This window comes from Epinephelus lanceolatus, chromosome 9 (assembly GCF_041903045.1).
Source record: "Epinephelus lanceolatus isolate andai-2023 chromosome 9, ASM4190304v1, whole genome shotgun sequence".
NCBI classification, from domain to species: domain Eukaryota; kingdom Metazoa; phylum Chordata; class Actinopteri; order Perciformes; family Serranidae; genus Epinephelus; species Epinephelus lanceolatus.
This window is the reverse complement of record NC_135742.1, coordinates 19,679,091-19,696,378: the sequence shown is the minus strand read 5'-3', so window position 1 is coordinate 19,696,378 and position 17,288 is coordinate 19,679,091. Positions and strand designations below refer to the sequence as shown.

The following is a 17,288-nucleotide window of genomic DNA, read 5'->3' as shown; positions in this document are numbered from 1 at the left end:
CTCCAACAAGACATGGTGTTGTGCCCAGAGCTCCGTAATAGCTTCATGCGCTATGTAAATATTATTCGGGTACTATGTTTTGATATTTTATTGTTTATTTTACATTTATTTCACCTAGCTTCACAGAAGCTCGATACAGTGTGCCGCCATGTTGGAACGCAACGTCCATTCTATGACAAGGGCGGTGATTGGCTGGTGAAGTGTAGCCGTCCAATCACAAAACAGTTTATTCGTTCTCTTCCCCGCCCACGAACCATTGCATAAACAACTCAGCGAGAGGGCAGACAGCTAACAGGGGACACGAAATACACTCCAAAATCTCTCAACAAACCTGTGAAGATGAGCAGGATTGCTGGAGTTTTACGGCGTACGTTTGGAGTAGTACGCGAGCACGTCGGGACAGATACTTTGGGGAATAAATATTACATAATCCCAGAACAGAAGACATGGACAGGTAAGTTAAGTCTTGTTATGCTAACATTAGCAAGCTGTGAAGTCACTTACAACCTTGATCCCTGCAGACTGATGAAGGCCATTAGAAAAAAAGCTATTAAACTTAGTGTAGCCTTTTTCTGTATCTGACCCTGGCTGTTTCATGTAGCTGGGTACGGATACTGTACTGTGGTTACTGTGATCTTCACTGCACCTGTACTGTACATATGTTTGTAGTTTATACTCACTGCTTTTTGACATTTGAATATCATCACTGCCAGTGCATATATAATATAAACATGCTGTATATACTGCCAAATCTGACCGGCATGAAATATGGCATGATTGGTGTATATAGCTGTTATTATTTCTAACAAAAGTCAGAGTCAGATTCCTTTTGTGTATGTACATTTACTTGGCCAATGAAGCTGATTCTGATTTTGGTTGCAAAACATCTATACCAGATGTGTGTTTTGCATGTGCCACTGCTCTCATCCTAAAATGTGTTGCTGTGAATATGACTTTCCCTTTACACCCTTCACCCTTGTAGTATAAAGAGTTTGCCACTAGATGGAGCAACCCCCTAAAGAAGAACACCCCCCTTTTATTGTTTTTAATAAGATTTTCTGGTGTGTATGTAATGCAGCTCTCTGCAGTCAAGATTTCACTAATTTTGGGAGGCCAAAATTGTGGCAGCTCCACTGTCACGGTCCATCAAAGCGGAAAGAGTCCTTTAGTGTTGCAAAAAAAAAAAAAAAAAAAAAAAAGATTACTTGTCTGTGATGAGGATTTAGAAGGAGGTCATATATCCCTACTGAGACATGGCAGTGTTACAGTATGTCATGCTCAAGCCAAGCAGTAGAACTGTGTCATCAGGCTGAGCCATGGTGGGATGCCAGTGGTGTCCTTCACACCATCAACTGACTGTGAGGAGGCCAAGGACACGTATGATGGTTTTGTGGACTTTATGCCGAGGCTTACTGTGAGTCCTTCTCCAGATGTCCTGTCTTCTCATAGTGTTTTTAAGTAGTGTGTCTTGGATAGGAAGATGGAGAGGTGTGGGTCACCTCTCAGTCAAGGGAAAGGAGTTGTGGTGACATCAGGGGCCTTTCTTAATTTCAGAACTGCAGCACACTTGTTTTAGCAAGGTGTTTACACAAAGGAGATTCTGGCATAGCTGGCTGTCACTTTCACCTAATGACAGCAAAAACAGTTTTTGGAAATTTCCAGTGACAGTATATCCACACCTGCATATGAACTATGGGGGGAAACAGTGATGCACTATGTGTGTGTTAAGTCTTTCCCAGTTTAAATCATTAGCAGAATCCAGGCTAATCCCATTTTCCACTCCCTTTTACCACCTTAAATTATCACCAGCAGGGTTCCTACCCAGACTAAAGGCCACAAGTCAAAGGTCACAGGTCAAAGAGCACAACCTTTGCATGCACCAGACATGATACTGCTGGTTAACCAGCCATGGACCCTTTGGTTTGTTAGTAACAAAGGGTTATGCCTTGTGATATTTGCCAGAATTATTATACCTGAGCAGGGTTGACTTCCCCTTATTTGTCTAATATGGGAACTACATAACACAGCAGTAATTTGGGAATGATCTTATCCCACCTACACATGCTTGTGTTTGTCTCCCTCTCTTGGCCCCACACTATGAAACTAAGATCAAACCTTTCTTCAACATAGCCTGACTAGATATCATGCAGTGCATAACGGTGCATACATTCAGCAGCACTTTTCTCAGAGGGTGAAACCAAACTGTTTTTGTTTTGTTGTTTTGCCGGAGAAGGGCCGACCTCTGGCAGGTTGCAAGCCTGGCTTCTCTCTGACTGAACTTGACTTTGTGCTTCACCTTTTCTCAGCAGTTTGCGGGGAAACTTGCGCCCACCTCGTATTTATAATTCATTACAAGGCTGCTCCTCCACCCTTGGCTGTCAGACTATTCAAATGAGACATCACAGAAGCCCATTTTCTAGCACGCTACGGGCTACCGTATTCACTGCCCAATCACAATGACTGACACTACGGAGAGGCTCGTTGGCCTGTAGAAAAACTGGTTTTGGAACAAACACACTCATGAACGTCAGACAGGCACATGCACATACACACTCATGCATACGTTCATAATAAACAAATAGAAATATACAGCGCACACATTTTCCTCTTTTTTTTCTGCCACTCACCCTGTCCAGCCTTGTGGAAATAAAGCAGATGCATTATTCAGTCCATATGTCTTGCTAAAGCGGGCTCTTTTTGATCTTAAACTGATAGGCCAAGCGTGGGCTCAGGGCCTTAAGGCATGGACCGCAGGGCTTTCCACTGCAGCACACGAGTAGTGGTTGAAGTAGGTGAGGAGTCTTTCTCCTCTTCCTCTTTCTCTCTCTCTCTTAACTCTGCCTACTTCTCCTATTCATTTGTCCATCCCTAGTGTTTAGTCAATCCCTCTCTACCTTTATCCATGCTTTGCTGCTCCCATTTTCTACCTCTCTCAATCTGTTAACTTTAGAAAACTGGGGCGTAAGCAATTGCGTGTGTGGCAGGCGAAGTATGAGGACGTTAATGGTCGCTAAGACGGAAAAATAAAAGGAAGCAACTGCTTGTTTTATGTGACTCTGTCCTATCTGATCTGAGCAACTGCCTAGATTTCTCCTTAGGTTGACCTCTTTATTTGCCTCCAGTTAGTCCTTCCTTCCCTTGCCCCTCCCCTTCATCGCTGCCTCTCGATTTTCCTCCTTTGAAGCCAGTCCAGTGAAGATTTCTATCCACAACATTAGAGCAGTTCAGCAGTGCGGAGGGCTAGACCCAGCAGAGAGCTTTCTAACCCCCTCTCCTCAGATGCTGCAGCACATCAAAATGAAAAGGCCTGAGTCTGAAGTACACGCCTAGAGAGGGAGAATGTCTGTCTCTGTCTTTAGAAAGGGTCCAGCTAAAGAGGCCTACTGTGTGCTTGTGCCCCATAGAGAGAACTGTGCTATAGGCTGCGGAGCCCCTGTGATTGTTGTCTATGGCAGGACTACAAGAGAAAGCCACCGGCAATCTGGCCACTGGTCTTTAGAAGGTCTTTGCCTTGGTGTTGGCTCCATAGAGCTGAATAGAGAATCTATATTCTTCTCTCTTTCTGTGTGCGCCTGTCCCCCAGGCCCAGCTCTGCCTCACACTGCATGGGGCGCCATGTCATGCTGCCCAGATGAAAGCAAAGCATTCTGCGGATGGGCTCATTCGTCTTCAGCAGTGGGCCTGCAGCTTTGACGCCTGCCTTCCCTCCCTTTATTTAGGAAGAGAGGCGCACTGACATTATCGGCCGCTGCAGGCACATTTGAAAATAATTGCCTGTATGATTGCTATTTTTCTTACCTCTTTGAGGAGGTGTAGCCTTTGTCTTGGAATCAATGGCTGCTCAATACTGGACAGGGGAAAGGCAGTTTCCTTTCATGTCTCGGAGAAAAGGATGTATTTTTAGCGCTATTCATTTTAGCAGTGTGTGCCATGCAGTTTTAATCTATTGGTCCTCTCCACTGTGTGGAGAATGGAGGGGATTCAGAGGTTCTTCAGAGGTGCGCCACGCTGTTGCAGAGAAAAGATGCATTGACTTGTCGTCCTATCACTATCTCTCTCTCTTTGTCTATTATTTATTTGATTCCCCAGCTCTGTTCTATGAAGTGAAAAACTGAAAAGGCCTCAGTTCTGCTATTTCAGGATGGGTGACTCTGGGGACTGAGGGAGGAGGTGTGTGTGTGTGTGTGTGTGTTGTCGTATTAGTGTGTGCATCTGTGATTGTGTACATGCATTTGTGTGTCACAACAACTACACACAGCGTGTGCGCGCGCATTTGTATCTGCTTTGTATTTAAAATAAGCAAAAAAAAAAAGGAAAAACTGCGATTGTGTGTTTTCTCTCCACTTCATGCCCAAACACACTTAACACAACAACAGATGGCTGTGTGTCATCAGAGCGTTGATTCAAGCCGCATATTTCCATGGAAAGAGTCACAGCGGAGAGAGACGAGGGTCCAAATGGCTGTTTATTCTGCCACAAGTGATCCCCAGGGTGTGATGAAGGAAGGTCTATCCTACAGTAGGACACCAAGTCAGTGTTTACTATGGAATGGCTATGTCCGGCGCCGCCTCAGTAAATCATGTTAATTGATCAGCAGCTTTGCAATGCATGGGGTTTAAATGAAGGTTGTTTAATCATTATAGGGAAACCAAGTGGGGTTAGCTCATCTTGCTTTATACTGTTTGCCAAGTGTGTCTTTGTATGTGTATGTGGTGGAGCATCATGGAGTGGCTTAACTACTTCATTAAAAAGGCATTTGAGGAGATAGATGCTGAAAATGAGAAACAGGCACATTTATTTCTTATGGTAGAGCATTACAAACGGGCTTAGCTCCAATATCAGTAGTTTAAGCATCTTGCAGGTCTATTAAACACTGCTACAGTAGAGCTGTGTACATCTCGGGCTCGTCACACAACCTACAAATTTTATATGAATGTGATGTGGTGAGCAATCATAGGCAGCTGATGGTGCCAGCAGAGGGAGGACAACAAATTAATCAGATTAATTTTTCCATTTGGCGTGGATGAGATTCACCATCCGGTGCATTCGTGTCTCTCTCTGGTCAGATGGCCAGCGAGATGTTTTGACACCTCGGGGCTCCTTGTCTGTCAGAAACTCAGCCAGAAAGACTGACAGACAGACCGACACAAAGCAGACATCTCCTGGAGCCTGCCGCTTGCTTATTCAATTCAGAATATTTTAATAAAGCAGACAGGCAGAGAGAAATAAGGCTAGGAGTAAGGGAGGAAAGATAAGGCCGAGGGAGATTCACAGAGGGTGGAAAAGAAGGTGGGGTATAGAAAGTGACTGACAAAGAACAAGGGGGATGCTGACATATGGGGTGAAATTATAGAGTGGGGGAAGAATGGAGAGAGTGAAAGTGAAAGGAGGGTTTCTGACAGAAAGAGGGTGAAATGAGTGGGTGGAACAGGCAGACAGATAGAGGGGGAGAGAGGGAAGGTGGAGGTAGGTTAATGGAGGAAGAGAGCAGGAGGAGGGGGGGACTGAAGGTGCAATGGAAAGAGAAGGAAGAGGGCTGGATGAGAGTGATGGGGGTGAATAGAAAGGGGTGGACAGCTTGGTGTACGGACATCACATGTATGGGCCTCAGAGGAGCCGGGAAGGAAGGAGGAGGGGGTCCACACCGCTCCACAGCCTCACAAAGGACGCTGACTTCCTGGCTCGCCACGGTCCTTTTCTATAACCCATCGGGCAGGGGAGAGGCTTCAAGAGGATGGGTGGTCTTAAGTGGAAGGGGGCAAAGTATCCCTTCCACCCTCAAGTACGCCTGCGTTTAGTTAAAAGTAACACACGGGGGAAATCAGAGTATTCTTTTACGCATGTTATTACTTTTTTATATGAATTATTCTCCTCTGTTCTGCCGTGAGTCGCTCAAGCCTCAGCGGGATCGACAGCAACAGGGACAAACAGAATGAGGGCTGAATAAAAAAACGAACGGCAGCAGCAGCAGCAGGCCTACTTTACGCCTGTAAGCTCCTCCTTTCACCAGAACTGATGCAAAACAACGGCTGGCCTTTTCCCTCTAAACCTCATCCCGCGTCACTCGGCTCAGGGCTAATGGGTAACCATGGTTACAGGCCTCACACATCCCCTCCATTTTTTTTTTCCAGGGAAAGAGATTGAAGGAAGAGAGAGAGAAAGAGGGTGTCGGTATTGGTACCTGGTTGCCCTTGTATCACTGATGCTTATCGGATCACTCCATCTTCATAAAGCTGTCCATTACCATGCAGGTATTGGTCCCACATCCCTCTCCAGCACACAGCTCAGCTGGAGAGGAATAAACTAGGCTCAAACCGGGCTGATGGGCTCGCTGCTTCAAGGCTGCTTTTTGTTCCACCACAGTGTCAGGCCTGAAACGCAATGCTTTACCTGGCACGGTCATGAAGACTGAGAACGATGCTCTTTCTGCTGTCTTTAGAGACGCAGAGCCGGAGATTCAAGTGGGAGCTTTTTGCAATCTGTTCAGAGGCAAGTGGTGTTTTAGACGATAGACGTTGGTGTTGGTGTTGATGATGACGAGCGTGAGACATAGGTCCACCAGTTGGGACTCATTCTGTGTTGTTTTTATCTGAGTTTTTAGAGCTCTCCATACCCGGATGTCGCCAATCGTAGTGTGTTCCCCTGACATCTGCTTCTGTAATCAAAGACAGAGTGCGGGAGAAAGGCATACAGACAGAGAGACAGCACAAGACACCCCAGAATGACATTGTGGAGGTGAAAAACCTCTCAGGTCGCCCCCAGCAGCACTCACCTGGGAGCTGATGTGTGAAGTTGGGGGTTGTGTGTGTGTATGTGTGTGTTGAAGCAGGTGATGGAGTTTAGCGGGGTGTGTTCAGGGTTCAAAGAGCAGCCCCTCGGAGCGCATCACGTCTTATTCTAATGAACAGGAAGGATAGGCGTACCTGCTGTTTGATTGGCTCTGGATGTGGCTGCCAAGGCAACCCCTCACCCATCCTTCTTCCTCCCTGTCTCCCCCCTTCCTTCCTTCCTTTTCCTCTCCCCTCCTTTCCCCTCCCCTCCTCCTCCCCTCCCCAGTTCCACAGCTAGGCTCACAGATGAGTCGCGCTCAGACAGGTGAGATGGCTCATGAATATTTATGCGGTGGGATTTCATTCCTCCTGCCGCTGGCCCCTCCCCCTCTCCAACGCAGTGCTGCGTTTGTCCTTCACGGTAAGAGGCAGCGTCCTCGCTCCTGTCCCTCAGGTTAATCTGCCTGCTCTCTAGCCAGTGTGTGTGTGTGTGTGTGTGTGTGTGTGTGTGACTGGTAAGTAGGTTTCCCCAAGTGAGTGATGAGAAGGCAGACCTGTCACAAGGGGGCCCGCTGAGATCGAGAGCTCCTAACACCTTCATACCTCTTTCTCTCTCTGTCTCTCTGAGGTCTGAACTGAAGCAGAAAGATAGCTAACACCCAATTTGCTGACTGTCTGTATCACGGATCCTTAAGTATAGTCTACATGAAGCTAACATTAACGACTTTATAATTAAGTAAGTCACTAATGAGGAAAAATGAAGTAGTAACCATATTGATAATCAAATGATCTTGACTGATACCCTTCCAGTTATTATACAAAACAGTTAAACAGTTAAATCTCACAGTGGAGATGTCAAATCATATCAACTTTATTTTTATATAGCACTTTACACACAACACAGTTGATCCAAAGTACTTTACAGAGGAAAACAAAAACAAAAGTAGGAAAAACCACAATAGAAGAGAAGCAAAATCAGGGTGCTGATCCATTATAATGATAACTATAAGAAAAGCAGTAAAGGCACATGGTCACACAGAGCCCAGAGTGACATCACACACCTACAGAGGCTTCAGGGGACATAACTGACGAGGATGACTCCTGAATATCTAAATAGTGGGGGAAAGTGAGATGGTAGGAGGGAGAGAATTTAATAGTTTTGGGGCAGCAGTACAGAAGGCCCTGTCCTGAATCTCAGTCAGGACAGACGGAAGTGAGACGATCTCAGTTCTCTGACAGCTTGATATGGGGACAGGAGTTCTGTAATATCAGGGGGTGAAACCATTTAACACTAAACAGATTTTAAAAGGCGTAATATGCTCCCTCCTTTTTGACCTTATCAAAACTCTGCGTGATACTAAAATCAGGGATGCATGATACTGGATTTTTGCTGATATCTGATATGCCGATATTCTGTGATAACTCATTTCAGTCTATTGCAAATGCCGATATATGCACATATGTGTTCTCACCTAATTGCAGAGAACATCAAGTCTCTCCTGGAGTGGAATTAGCATACCGTTATGTCTGCTCTTGCTGTGATGGCCCACTGGCAGATGCAGACATAAAATAAAATGCTTTTTAAAATGTAAACATGTACTGGGCAAAGTAAGAAAAGGACTTTTTTGTAACATTTCCAAACAAAACCGTGAAATTCAGCAGGCTTGGATGATGCTGTCCCTGAGACACTCCTGTATGTAGTCACAACCAGGTCACATTTGACCTGTTACTACTGAATAAAGTCACATGCTTTAAGTGTCATTTTGTCAGCCTGTTGTTTAGGCAGAAAAGTTCACACTAATTTTAAAGCCTTTATACGCCAATACCAATGATGTGATGATATTATTGTGCATCCATAAACAAAATATTTGATTGCATTCCTCAGTTTCATATAATGGTGATGAAATACCTGTGGACTTTTTAAACTTTTGGGCAGACAAAGAAGGCAACTTTTTTATATGTTGACAGTGGGATTTTAAGCTACATAAATAAAGCTGACATGACTTAGCTTGAACGTCAAGATATCACCTCAGACTCTGGTAACTGGTAATTATTTTTGTTATTTCAGAGACTAAATGATTAGTCAGTTAATGTGAAAAGGAATATACAAATGGTAGGATGTCTTGGGGGTTTTTTCATGCCGTTTTTGTGTTTGCGCTCTGTGTTGTTTTATGATTTGAGCCGCTACAACATTTACAAGAGCTACAGCTTTTAAATATGAGGAGTTATTGCTTTTCTCCTTTTTATATCATTGTAAAAAATACTACTGTTTCTTTTTCTACTGCTGGTCAAGGTAGGCATTTTAACACATCACTATGGGTTCTTTTTTATTAGATTTTTTTTTTAAATGTATGGATTAATTAGTAATGACAGTAATCGTTAGTTGCAGGCAGCCCCCTGAGCTGAGAAATCACTATGCAAACAATGTGCCAGGCCAATTCTGTTATGCTATGTTACATTACATGAGGAGGAGGCCCATATGCAGTAATTGCATCTTTAGCATTTGTTTTTACTCATTTTTGTGCCAGCTCCTGTGAGGAAATCAGATTTGCAGGAAGTGTGTTTCTCTCAAACTTTAATAGTATTATTGTAGCATGGTAAAGTATATAGCCTTGGCCCGTGTGTTTTTTTCTGTCCCAGCTCAGAGATTACCAAGAGAGCGAGATTCACCCCAATCAGACTGACAAGCCTCCTCCCAATGTGTATGTGGTGGGAGGATCAGCCGTGTTTCATAAATATATGTACATACTGTATTTGTTATTCAAATCCAAGGATAAAAGCCGTGGTGGAAGGGGTTTAGTCATGCTGCAAAAGCAACAAGACAAGAGGAGAGCCATGTTGGAGTGTGACAGAGAGGAGAGGGGGAGATGCAACCTAGCGGAGAGAGATAGAGACGGAGAGGAGAAAAAAAAAGTGGGTGCCTCTCTTTATGCTTATTAGTTAGGCATTAGCTGTAGTTAAGCGCATTGCTTGTGGGGACTGTATCATAATTGTACCATTTCAGTCTGCTGCCACCCACACCAATGCAAATATGGATAGGATCTGTTTATAATTAGCATACCTGTTAAATGTATTTGTGAGTATTGCCTAGAGAACACAGCCTTTTGTTAGCTGGCAGTTGTTTTTGTTCTGCTATCATGGGGGGTTTTTCTAGGAAACCATTCCTCAGAAGACATTTTAAGGCATACATGTAAACAAATGTGAGGATCATAGGATGTGTTTTACACATTGCCGGGGCCAGCTTTGCAGATAAGTTGAGAGAATGCAGTGTTTCTGTCAGACCTGAATATCAGAAAAACTAAAAGCTGCAGAGCTGGAGCGTGTGAGGCCCTATAGTGACAATCTAGTGGGAACCAAAGCAGAACCAAAGCAATACTAGCCTAATTAGCTGACCTGATTACTATATAGGCTGGATAAAGTATGGAAAAGGAATCATCCTCATAAGGCATAATTACAGAACAGCACATGCATGAGAATGTTTTCATCTTCACTGGAAGAAAACAGAACTGGTTTTAAGAAGCAAACACAGCCCCCCAGTACATACACTTAGCCACTTTTGAGTGCCATCATTCATCCATCTCTGTGCCGTAGCTATCTGTTATGGCTGAAGTAAACATTAAGGCCATCAGTCTGCGGTGTGCATGGAGGTGGTTGCCTCCATTTGTCCATGTCCAGTCAGCTGCGGAGAAACGGTGATGGAATCCTGACAGATTGTCTGTGTTTTGGAGCGTGTTGTTTTCCTTGCCCATCCATTTCTCTTCTCCTAGCCATGTTTGCCATGCATCATCACTCTCACTCCCTCTCCCTCCTTCCACCTCCTCCTTCCTTGCCTCATCATTTCTCAGAGGGGATGGGAGCGATGGATGGACATCCGGCTACCTGCGAGGAGAAAACTGTGGAAACACTTGTTATTAGTGAGCACTGTGTGAAGCTCTGGAGCAGCACCACACAAAGACACAACGCAACTGGCTCTTTTCAATTCTCTCGCCCCTTCTTATTCTGTCTCTATCTCACTCCATCCTCCCCCTCCCTCCCCTCCACCCACCCATCTACCTCCGTCTCCATGTCATTGTGTGCCAGCCAAACTTGTCTAATCAGCAGATTCGACCAAAAATAATTGGCGGTGGCCTTGCTGCTAGCGCGCGTCGTGCTGTATACAGATAGGGAAAGGAGCACTTAATATTCCACGCAGCCCGTGCCTCTCCTGTTCTCTGTGATATCTGACCTCTTTTGTCTCCTGCTCGGCTTGATGTTGATTTTGGAGGGCATTGTTAGCCAGAGCGCTGTGATTGGAAGAGGTTGTGAGTGAGGGGGGCTGTGGTTGGTTGGGTTAAAGGGAGGCTGATTTGCATAAAGGCTTAGCCCAGATTTGGAGCCACTCAGCGAGATCTGAGGAGAAGGGCCCGAGGGCCACGAGGTAATCATCCATGGCCTGTCACAGTGCTGTCATCCCTCTGTGTATTTGTGTGTCTGTGCGTCTGTCTGCGTCCGTGTGTCTGTGCGAGCGGGAGACAGAGCGCATTGTGTCTGCGCCTCTTTGTGTTTGTTTGTATTCCTTCGCGTTTTGTATGCATCATTGTTGAGCATCTCTATCTCACTCTCACTGTCTTTTCCTCTACTTTTTTTTGTGTGTGTGGTTTCCCAGGAAGGCTCATCCGTGCCAAGCGGATGGTAGTGGCAGCCAATCCCTCAGAATATGAGTATACAGAAGGCAGCATACCGATGGAGTGGGACGGTAAGTCTGGACTACGGCACCACTGTTACATGCTTTAACTATCACCATCATGGATAAATGACAATGTTAACAAGAGGGCTACCCAGCAGAGTACACAAAGTGCTGCACAAATAAAATGGAATAACAAATTCATGGCTGCATCTATTGGGTTCTAGGCTAATCCATTGATTTTCCTTCTTTTTTTTTTCATACTGCGAGATGGGGGTTGGGAGAAGCGTATTCATGAGTTTATCAAAGACGCCTTCTACTGGTGTTATACAACCGTATCATAAAATAGTGTTTCAAATTTCTTACAACTGGATACAAACTGTTCCCTCTGTCTCAGACTGGCTTTATCCACCTTAAACCCCTCATCCTGCTTCGCCCCATCCCTCATGCATTTTCATCAGGATGCAAATAAGAAAGGGATAAAAGAGGCCCAGAATCCCTGCGCTAGCTGGAGGAAGAGTTAGAAAATCTCTCTCTCCCTCTTTCTCTCTCTGGCTCCCTTTAACCTGCTCCGCTGTGCAGCCAGCTCAGCCAAAATAGAGCTCCTTAAAAAGAGGAGGAAAAAAAAGATGACAGACAGACACAGTTCTACTCAGGAGGAGAAAAGAAGGACAGAGCTACTGATGGAGAATGACAGAGTGTGTATTTTCAAATTCAAAGATCAGAGCAGATCCACACTGTCTCTTCTGAGACGCAGCACTCAGTGGCCCTGCTCTGCCTAGACTAAAGCAGTATTAGTGTTTTGAGTTTATCGTGTGTATAACTTTTCTGCATGTTTCCCTATAGTTTGCTAAGTGAAAAGAAACAAAACAAAGCGAAAACCCCGGATACGTTTTCCCTCAACTGGCTCGGTTACTCAGTCTTTGCACCGAGCCACTGTAGTGCCCTGAAACTCAGCGATGCTATAGCTGCAGCCTTTAAATATGACTGCAGGTTTTGTTTGTGCAGCATATGTTTGTGTGGGTGTTCTCACTCTCCTTTTTTTCCCTCCCTCCTCTCTCCTCCTCCTACAGCTTGGATCCGAGGCAGACGGAAGGAGCCCCCCTCCGTCGAGGTACGTCTCCCCCTAGCCTCCCCGCTGAGCTGATGGTTGGACTCTGGGGGGCTGGTTACAAGGAAGGGAAGAAGCCAAGATGGAGAGGAGAGGCTTTGATTTGTTTTATCTTACAGTTTCGAACTGAATCCAGGAACTTTGGGGGACAGGTGTTAAAATAAACAGCAGCTGAAGTGCATTGATGGCGGGGCGGAGAGCAAAGACAGCCTCTGAACAAGGGGCTCACTGACACCATGTCCTAGTTTACTTTCTTTTTTTCCCAGCAAAAGCCTGCATCTCGGCTTTTTGTGTTTTATTTCTGGCAGTCTCCAAGATGGGAATGCTGAAGGAGTTCAGTTTTTCCCCTCGTGTACCTCTCACTGGGTTTATTGCTCTTTAAATGTGAGAATGCTGGAAATTATTTGGCCGGTGAAATGTGGGTCTATAGGAAATCCCTTGGAAGGCCAATGCCCAGGCACTCTTTCTATCTCTCTGTCCTCTCTCCCTGCCAGTGGCCAATGCCATCCCCTGCCTCTATTGCCAGAACATTCTCTTCCAATTTTCTGCCTTGCGTCTGCCCAATAGCTGCCATTGACAGCTGGACAGTGTTGATGTGGCCAAGGCTTCACTCCCAGCACATTACCCTACCCCTTGTCACGCTCCCTCTCTTCCCGGTCCAAGCCGACATAAATTGATTGGATTAAATCCTGTCATTAACAGGCTGGAAAAGCAGCTCAGTATGTTTGTCTCCCTCCCCAAAGCGGGGCTTTTGGCCACGGCTCTCCCCTCTCTTTTCCAGTCCTTCAGTTCTGCCAGCACACAACAGCATTATGCCCAGTCCTCCCTTCCCTTTTGGCTTCTCATGCTAGGGAGAGGCTAACATCACTGGACACTAGCTGTGGCTCAAGTGGGTAACTATTCCACTGGTGGACTATGTTCAGGTTATAATTGTTTCCATGAGCTGGAATGGTTGTTTATATTGTGGATGCCTCCTGTCATGTTAGTTTACCAGGCCGTTCCAAGCACTACATTTTTAACCTGGGTTTATTGGACCAGCAGAGGTTAACTGAACACGCTTGTTCTGTTTCTAGTAAATGTCTCGCTTCATACTCCACTGACACACACATTTGTTCCTGGAAGCTGCCCAGTGCAACTTCCATGTCCCTTGTACTCCTGACTAGTGACTTTTTGTGCCTTGCTCTAAGACAAACAGAGGTGGTCGGTTTAAAGAGGGGGAGTTACCATTGTTTTACGTATGCAGGACAGTTTGAAGATTCCAGTAAGTAATCTTGTAGTCACACTCCATTTTCTCAAATCATCAGGAAACTGCCACCTCAACATTTCCAGCACCACAGACCTTGGTATATGATGTGTGTAGAGGTTAGCAATATTACGATAAATTTGCCATACTGTTAATACTGTCCCTTTCATTTATCTTGGTAGCCATAGTTTGTTAATTAAAGGAGAGGCAAGTCCCTCCCCTTCCGGTGTCCCCTATGGGACCTTATTTTGGATAAAAATACGGCAGTAGTCATGGCCGGAGACAAATAATTTTTCGATCCTGTTTGAATTGTGCCACACATGATGTTTGTCTATTTAAAACATAATGTTGCGAGTCAGGAAAGTCGCAGTTAGTCATAGGCTTGTCACAGTACCATTTAGTTTTGTGTGAAATGGCTCAGTGAGGTACATTTCCTGTCACATTATACATCACCAACAACCAGCTAGCTGGATAACCTACCTATGTTACATGCACAAGTGTAACGTTATCTTACCTGATGTGATTACCAGCGACTCCTGAGGCCTGTACTACAAAGCCAGTTCAACTTACCAACAATATCTTTTCGTTATCTGGCTTGACTAACCCTATATTGACCGTCTGGATAACCAGTACTACAAAGCTAGTTATCAACTAGTTCAGTCAACTGTGAGTTTTCCTATCCAACCACAAGCACGTTCATATAAAAGAGCAGGGGTGTTAATTATGAGCGACATCCTCAGAACCATGAATGAAGTAGGCTGCTTAATATCATATGATATAAAATGCAGAAATATTGAAAGTACTGTCCAAAAAAATCACTGTAGGCTGAGATTTAAATTATGTGTAGGTATCACTAGGTTATATGTGACATTATTATTTGAGTATTTTTTGCTATTTAGTTGGATGATGATGAATATGTCACATAAAACAGTTAAACGTAATGCCAGACTGTTTCTGCTACTGAGGTGAAGAATGGGAAAGTAGCCTATAGTTAATGACTGATGAGGTCAGTCTGACAGAAATGTTGCATTTATAATAACGGGAGCCGATTAACATAGTATGGGTTATTTTTCTAATAAAATATTATCTTTTTTCCTCGTTCTCATCACATAAGTGTCACTTTGCACAAGTTAAAGTACTGCTAAAAATCATGTGTTTAGTGTTGTAAATGATGCTCTGCTTTAAAACCAGTGGAAATAACCTGAAACAATGTAATGACCTGACCTCTAACAGTATGTAGGTTACTCTTTTTTTTTACCTGAGACTCTGGACTTTTCTCCATGGATACTTTTTTCTCCAGCAATCTGATTGGTCAGAGGTCAGGGTGTTGACAGGCTGTGATCCAATACTAACTAACTAGTTAACCTGCTCTGGGGCAGGTTAGCTGTTTAGCATGAGTTGCTATGGTGATTTTATCCTGACGAAAAGAGAACCAGCTTTGTAGTACTGAAAACCCAGAGTTAACCATGAAGTTACCTCGCTGACTCAAAATCCTGCTTCGTAGGACAGGCCAAGACCTGTTGCTTGTGTGAGTAAGTCCCAGTACGATACACACAGTCATCATCACTTCAGGGTAGGATGTCACCTACGCGATTTATCTTTCTAATTGTGTATTTTTACTGTCTAATACTTCAACAGTGTTACAATAAACTGTGACTCTCTCGACTTGCAAATCTAATTTACAAACATTATTTTTGTAATTCATGGTACAATTCAAACAGAATCAAAAGTACCATACATATTTTTTTTTAATAAGGTCACATGGTAGTGCAATGGAAGAGGAGGGACTTCCCTTTTCTATTTGCATGGCTGCTTTATTTAATATATAAAATATATACATAGTATGAAATGTATGATAAGTAAACATACCACAAAAGAGAAATTGTTTTACCCATTATCACACACTCGAAAGCCCAGCATATAATATAGTGTCACAGACAACACCTGCAAGACAGTTTTAAAACATCTTGAATTTCAATTACAAGGGTCTTGAATATTTTTCCTGCCACATAATTATAATGGGTTTTTTTGTGTGTGGTTGTGGACCTTTGGTAGATTTTACACATCTTAAGTATAAACCCTAAGTGGTTTGTTGTGACAGTGGACTGTAATGTGCAGGAGGAGGTGGAGTTTCAGTCAGCATCATGAAACCTATAGCTAACACTGTTAGCCACAGTAGGTAGAAAGCTCATTGATTCATAATGGGGAAGTGTCGATTTCAGCAAAAATTAAATTTTTAATCAGTTAATACACCAACCTTGTTCAACATATATGGATCCAGGCCACGTTGGTTGATTAATTATATTAATAGGAATTATTGATACATATAGCTTGTTTACAAAAATGTGATATGAATGTCAATAAATTACTAAACTTAATAAATCATTCTAGGCCATATCGTTTCCACCGGTTTCCCATCATTCTTTAATCAATACGACCATGAAAAACATGTTCAGTTGTATTCTATGTGGTATTAAAAAGTTAATTTGGTGAATGTTTCAGAAACCCTGAATATGCATGTATATCCACCTGTGTATCTTCCAGGAGCTGCTGAAGAATGAGGCTTACAGGGAGCAGATCAAACTGAAGGGCAAGGAGGTGGAGGAGAGAGATCTGGCCCTGCAGGCCAAGGAGTACGAGGACGGTCTGGTGGCGACTCCTCTAAAGACTAAGGCCAAGGGCCATGCAGCCAGCACCAGCTTCGGCAAGGAGGAGTTCAGCGCGGACCCCACCAGCACTGCGAACACATTCCAGCCCGGCTCGTGGATGCCCAATCCCAAGAAATAGACTGAGACATCTATAGACACTGAGACTGCTGCATTATGTAATACAAGCCATTAGAAAAGTCCTGCAATAAATACTACATTTATGAAACTGATATTCAACCAAATCTGTTTCACGGAGGTAGTATATATTTCAAGGCTGTTTTACTGGACTTTGTTACATCATGAGTTTCTAGTTTTCTAGTTGCTCTGTGTATATTGTGTATACACATGACAATAAGTACCACTTATTCTGAAGCTGACAAAAAGTGACCACAATGATTTAATGTCGCTCTAAGGTCTGTTAATAAAACAAAGAAAAACTGGAAATGGTTCTACTTCCAGTAGTCAACTATAGATACACTGCATCAGGAATATTGTGAGAAATAATGTCTAATAAACTGTGACTATTTTCATGACATCGGCATTGACTCCTTAAAAGAAAAAAAATCTTAGATATAAGTCAGATGTTGACCTCAAGTATTCAGCTACGACCAAATAAACTGTGCAGTAGATTTAAATATCCCTCAGAGCACAACATCAAAGATGAAAAGTATTACTCGTTGAGGGAGCACATGGAAAAGCATATGTTAAATCCTGTGGGAATATGCAGATAAGCTCATAGTTTTTAACTCTAAACTGAAGTCTGACATCAGCTCAGGCCTGAAGATGGTGCCATGAAACTGTGCTTCTATTAAAAACTGTGTTAATGTTTCTGTTTGTCATGGAGGCGGCGTCT

General features: G+C 43.8%; 1 protein-coding gene across 1 annotated transcript; it reads left to right on the top strand.

Annotated features, from left to right (window-relative positions):
* Positions 1-284: 284 nt before the first annotated feature.
* ndufaf2 (NADH:ubiquinone oxidoreductase complex assembly factor 2) lies at positions 285-16,968 on the top strand. The gene is made up of 4 exons (XM_033620023.2): positions 285-454; positions 11,416-11,505; positions 12,507-12,547; positions 16,332-16,968. The coding sequence occupies exons 1-4, from the start codon at positions 340-342 to the stop codon at positions 16,572-16,574; spliced, it is 489 nt and encodes a 162-aa protein (XP_033475914.1). The 5' UTR covers positions 285-339; the 3' UTR covers positions 16,575-16,968.
* The last annotated feature ends 320 nt before the right edge of the window (positions 16,969-17,288 follow it).

Excerpts from the sequence above, each read along its gene's own strand:
- ndufaf2 (XM_033620023.2), top strand. The coding sequence starts at position 340 with ATGAGCAGGATTGCTGGAGTTTTACGGCGTACGTTTGGAGTAGTACGC. Across the intron at positions 455-11,415 it reads AGAACAGAAGACATGGACAG|GAAGGCTCATCCGTGCCAAG; the intron begins GTAAGTTAAGTC and ends GTGGTTTCCCAG. Across the intron at positions 12,548-16,331 it reads AGGAGCCCCCCTCCGTCGAG|GAGCTGCTGAAGAATGAGGC; the intron begins GTACGTCTCCCC and ends TGTATCTTCCAG.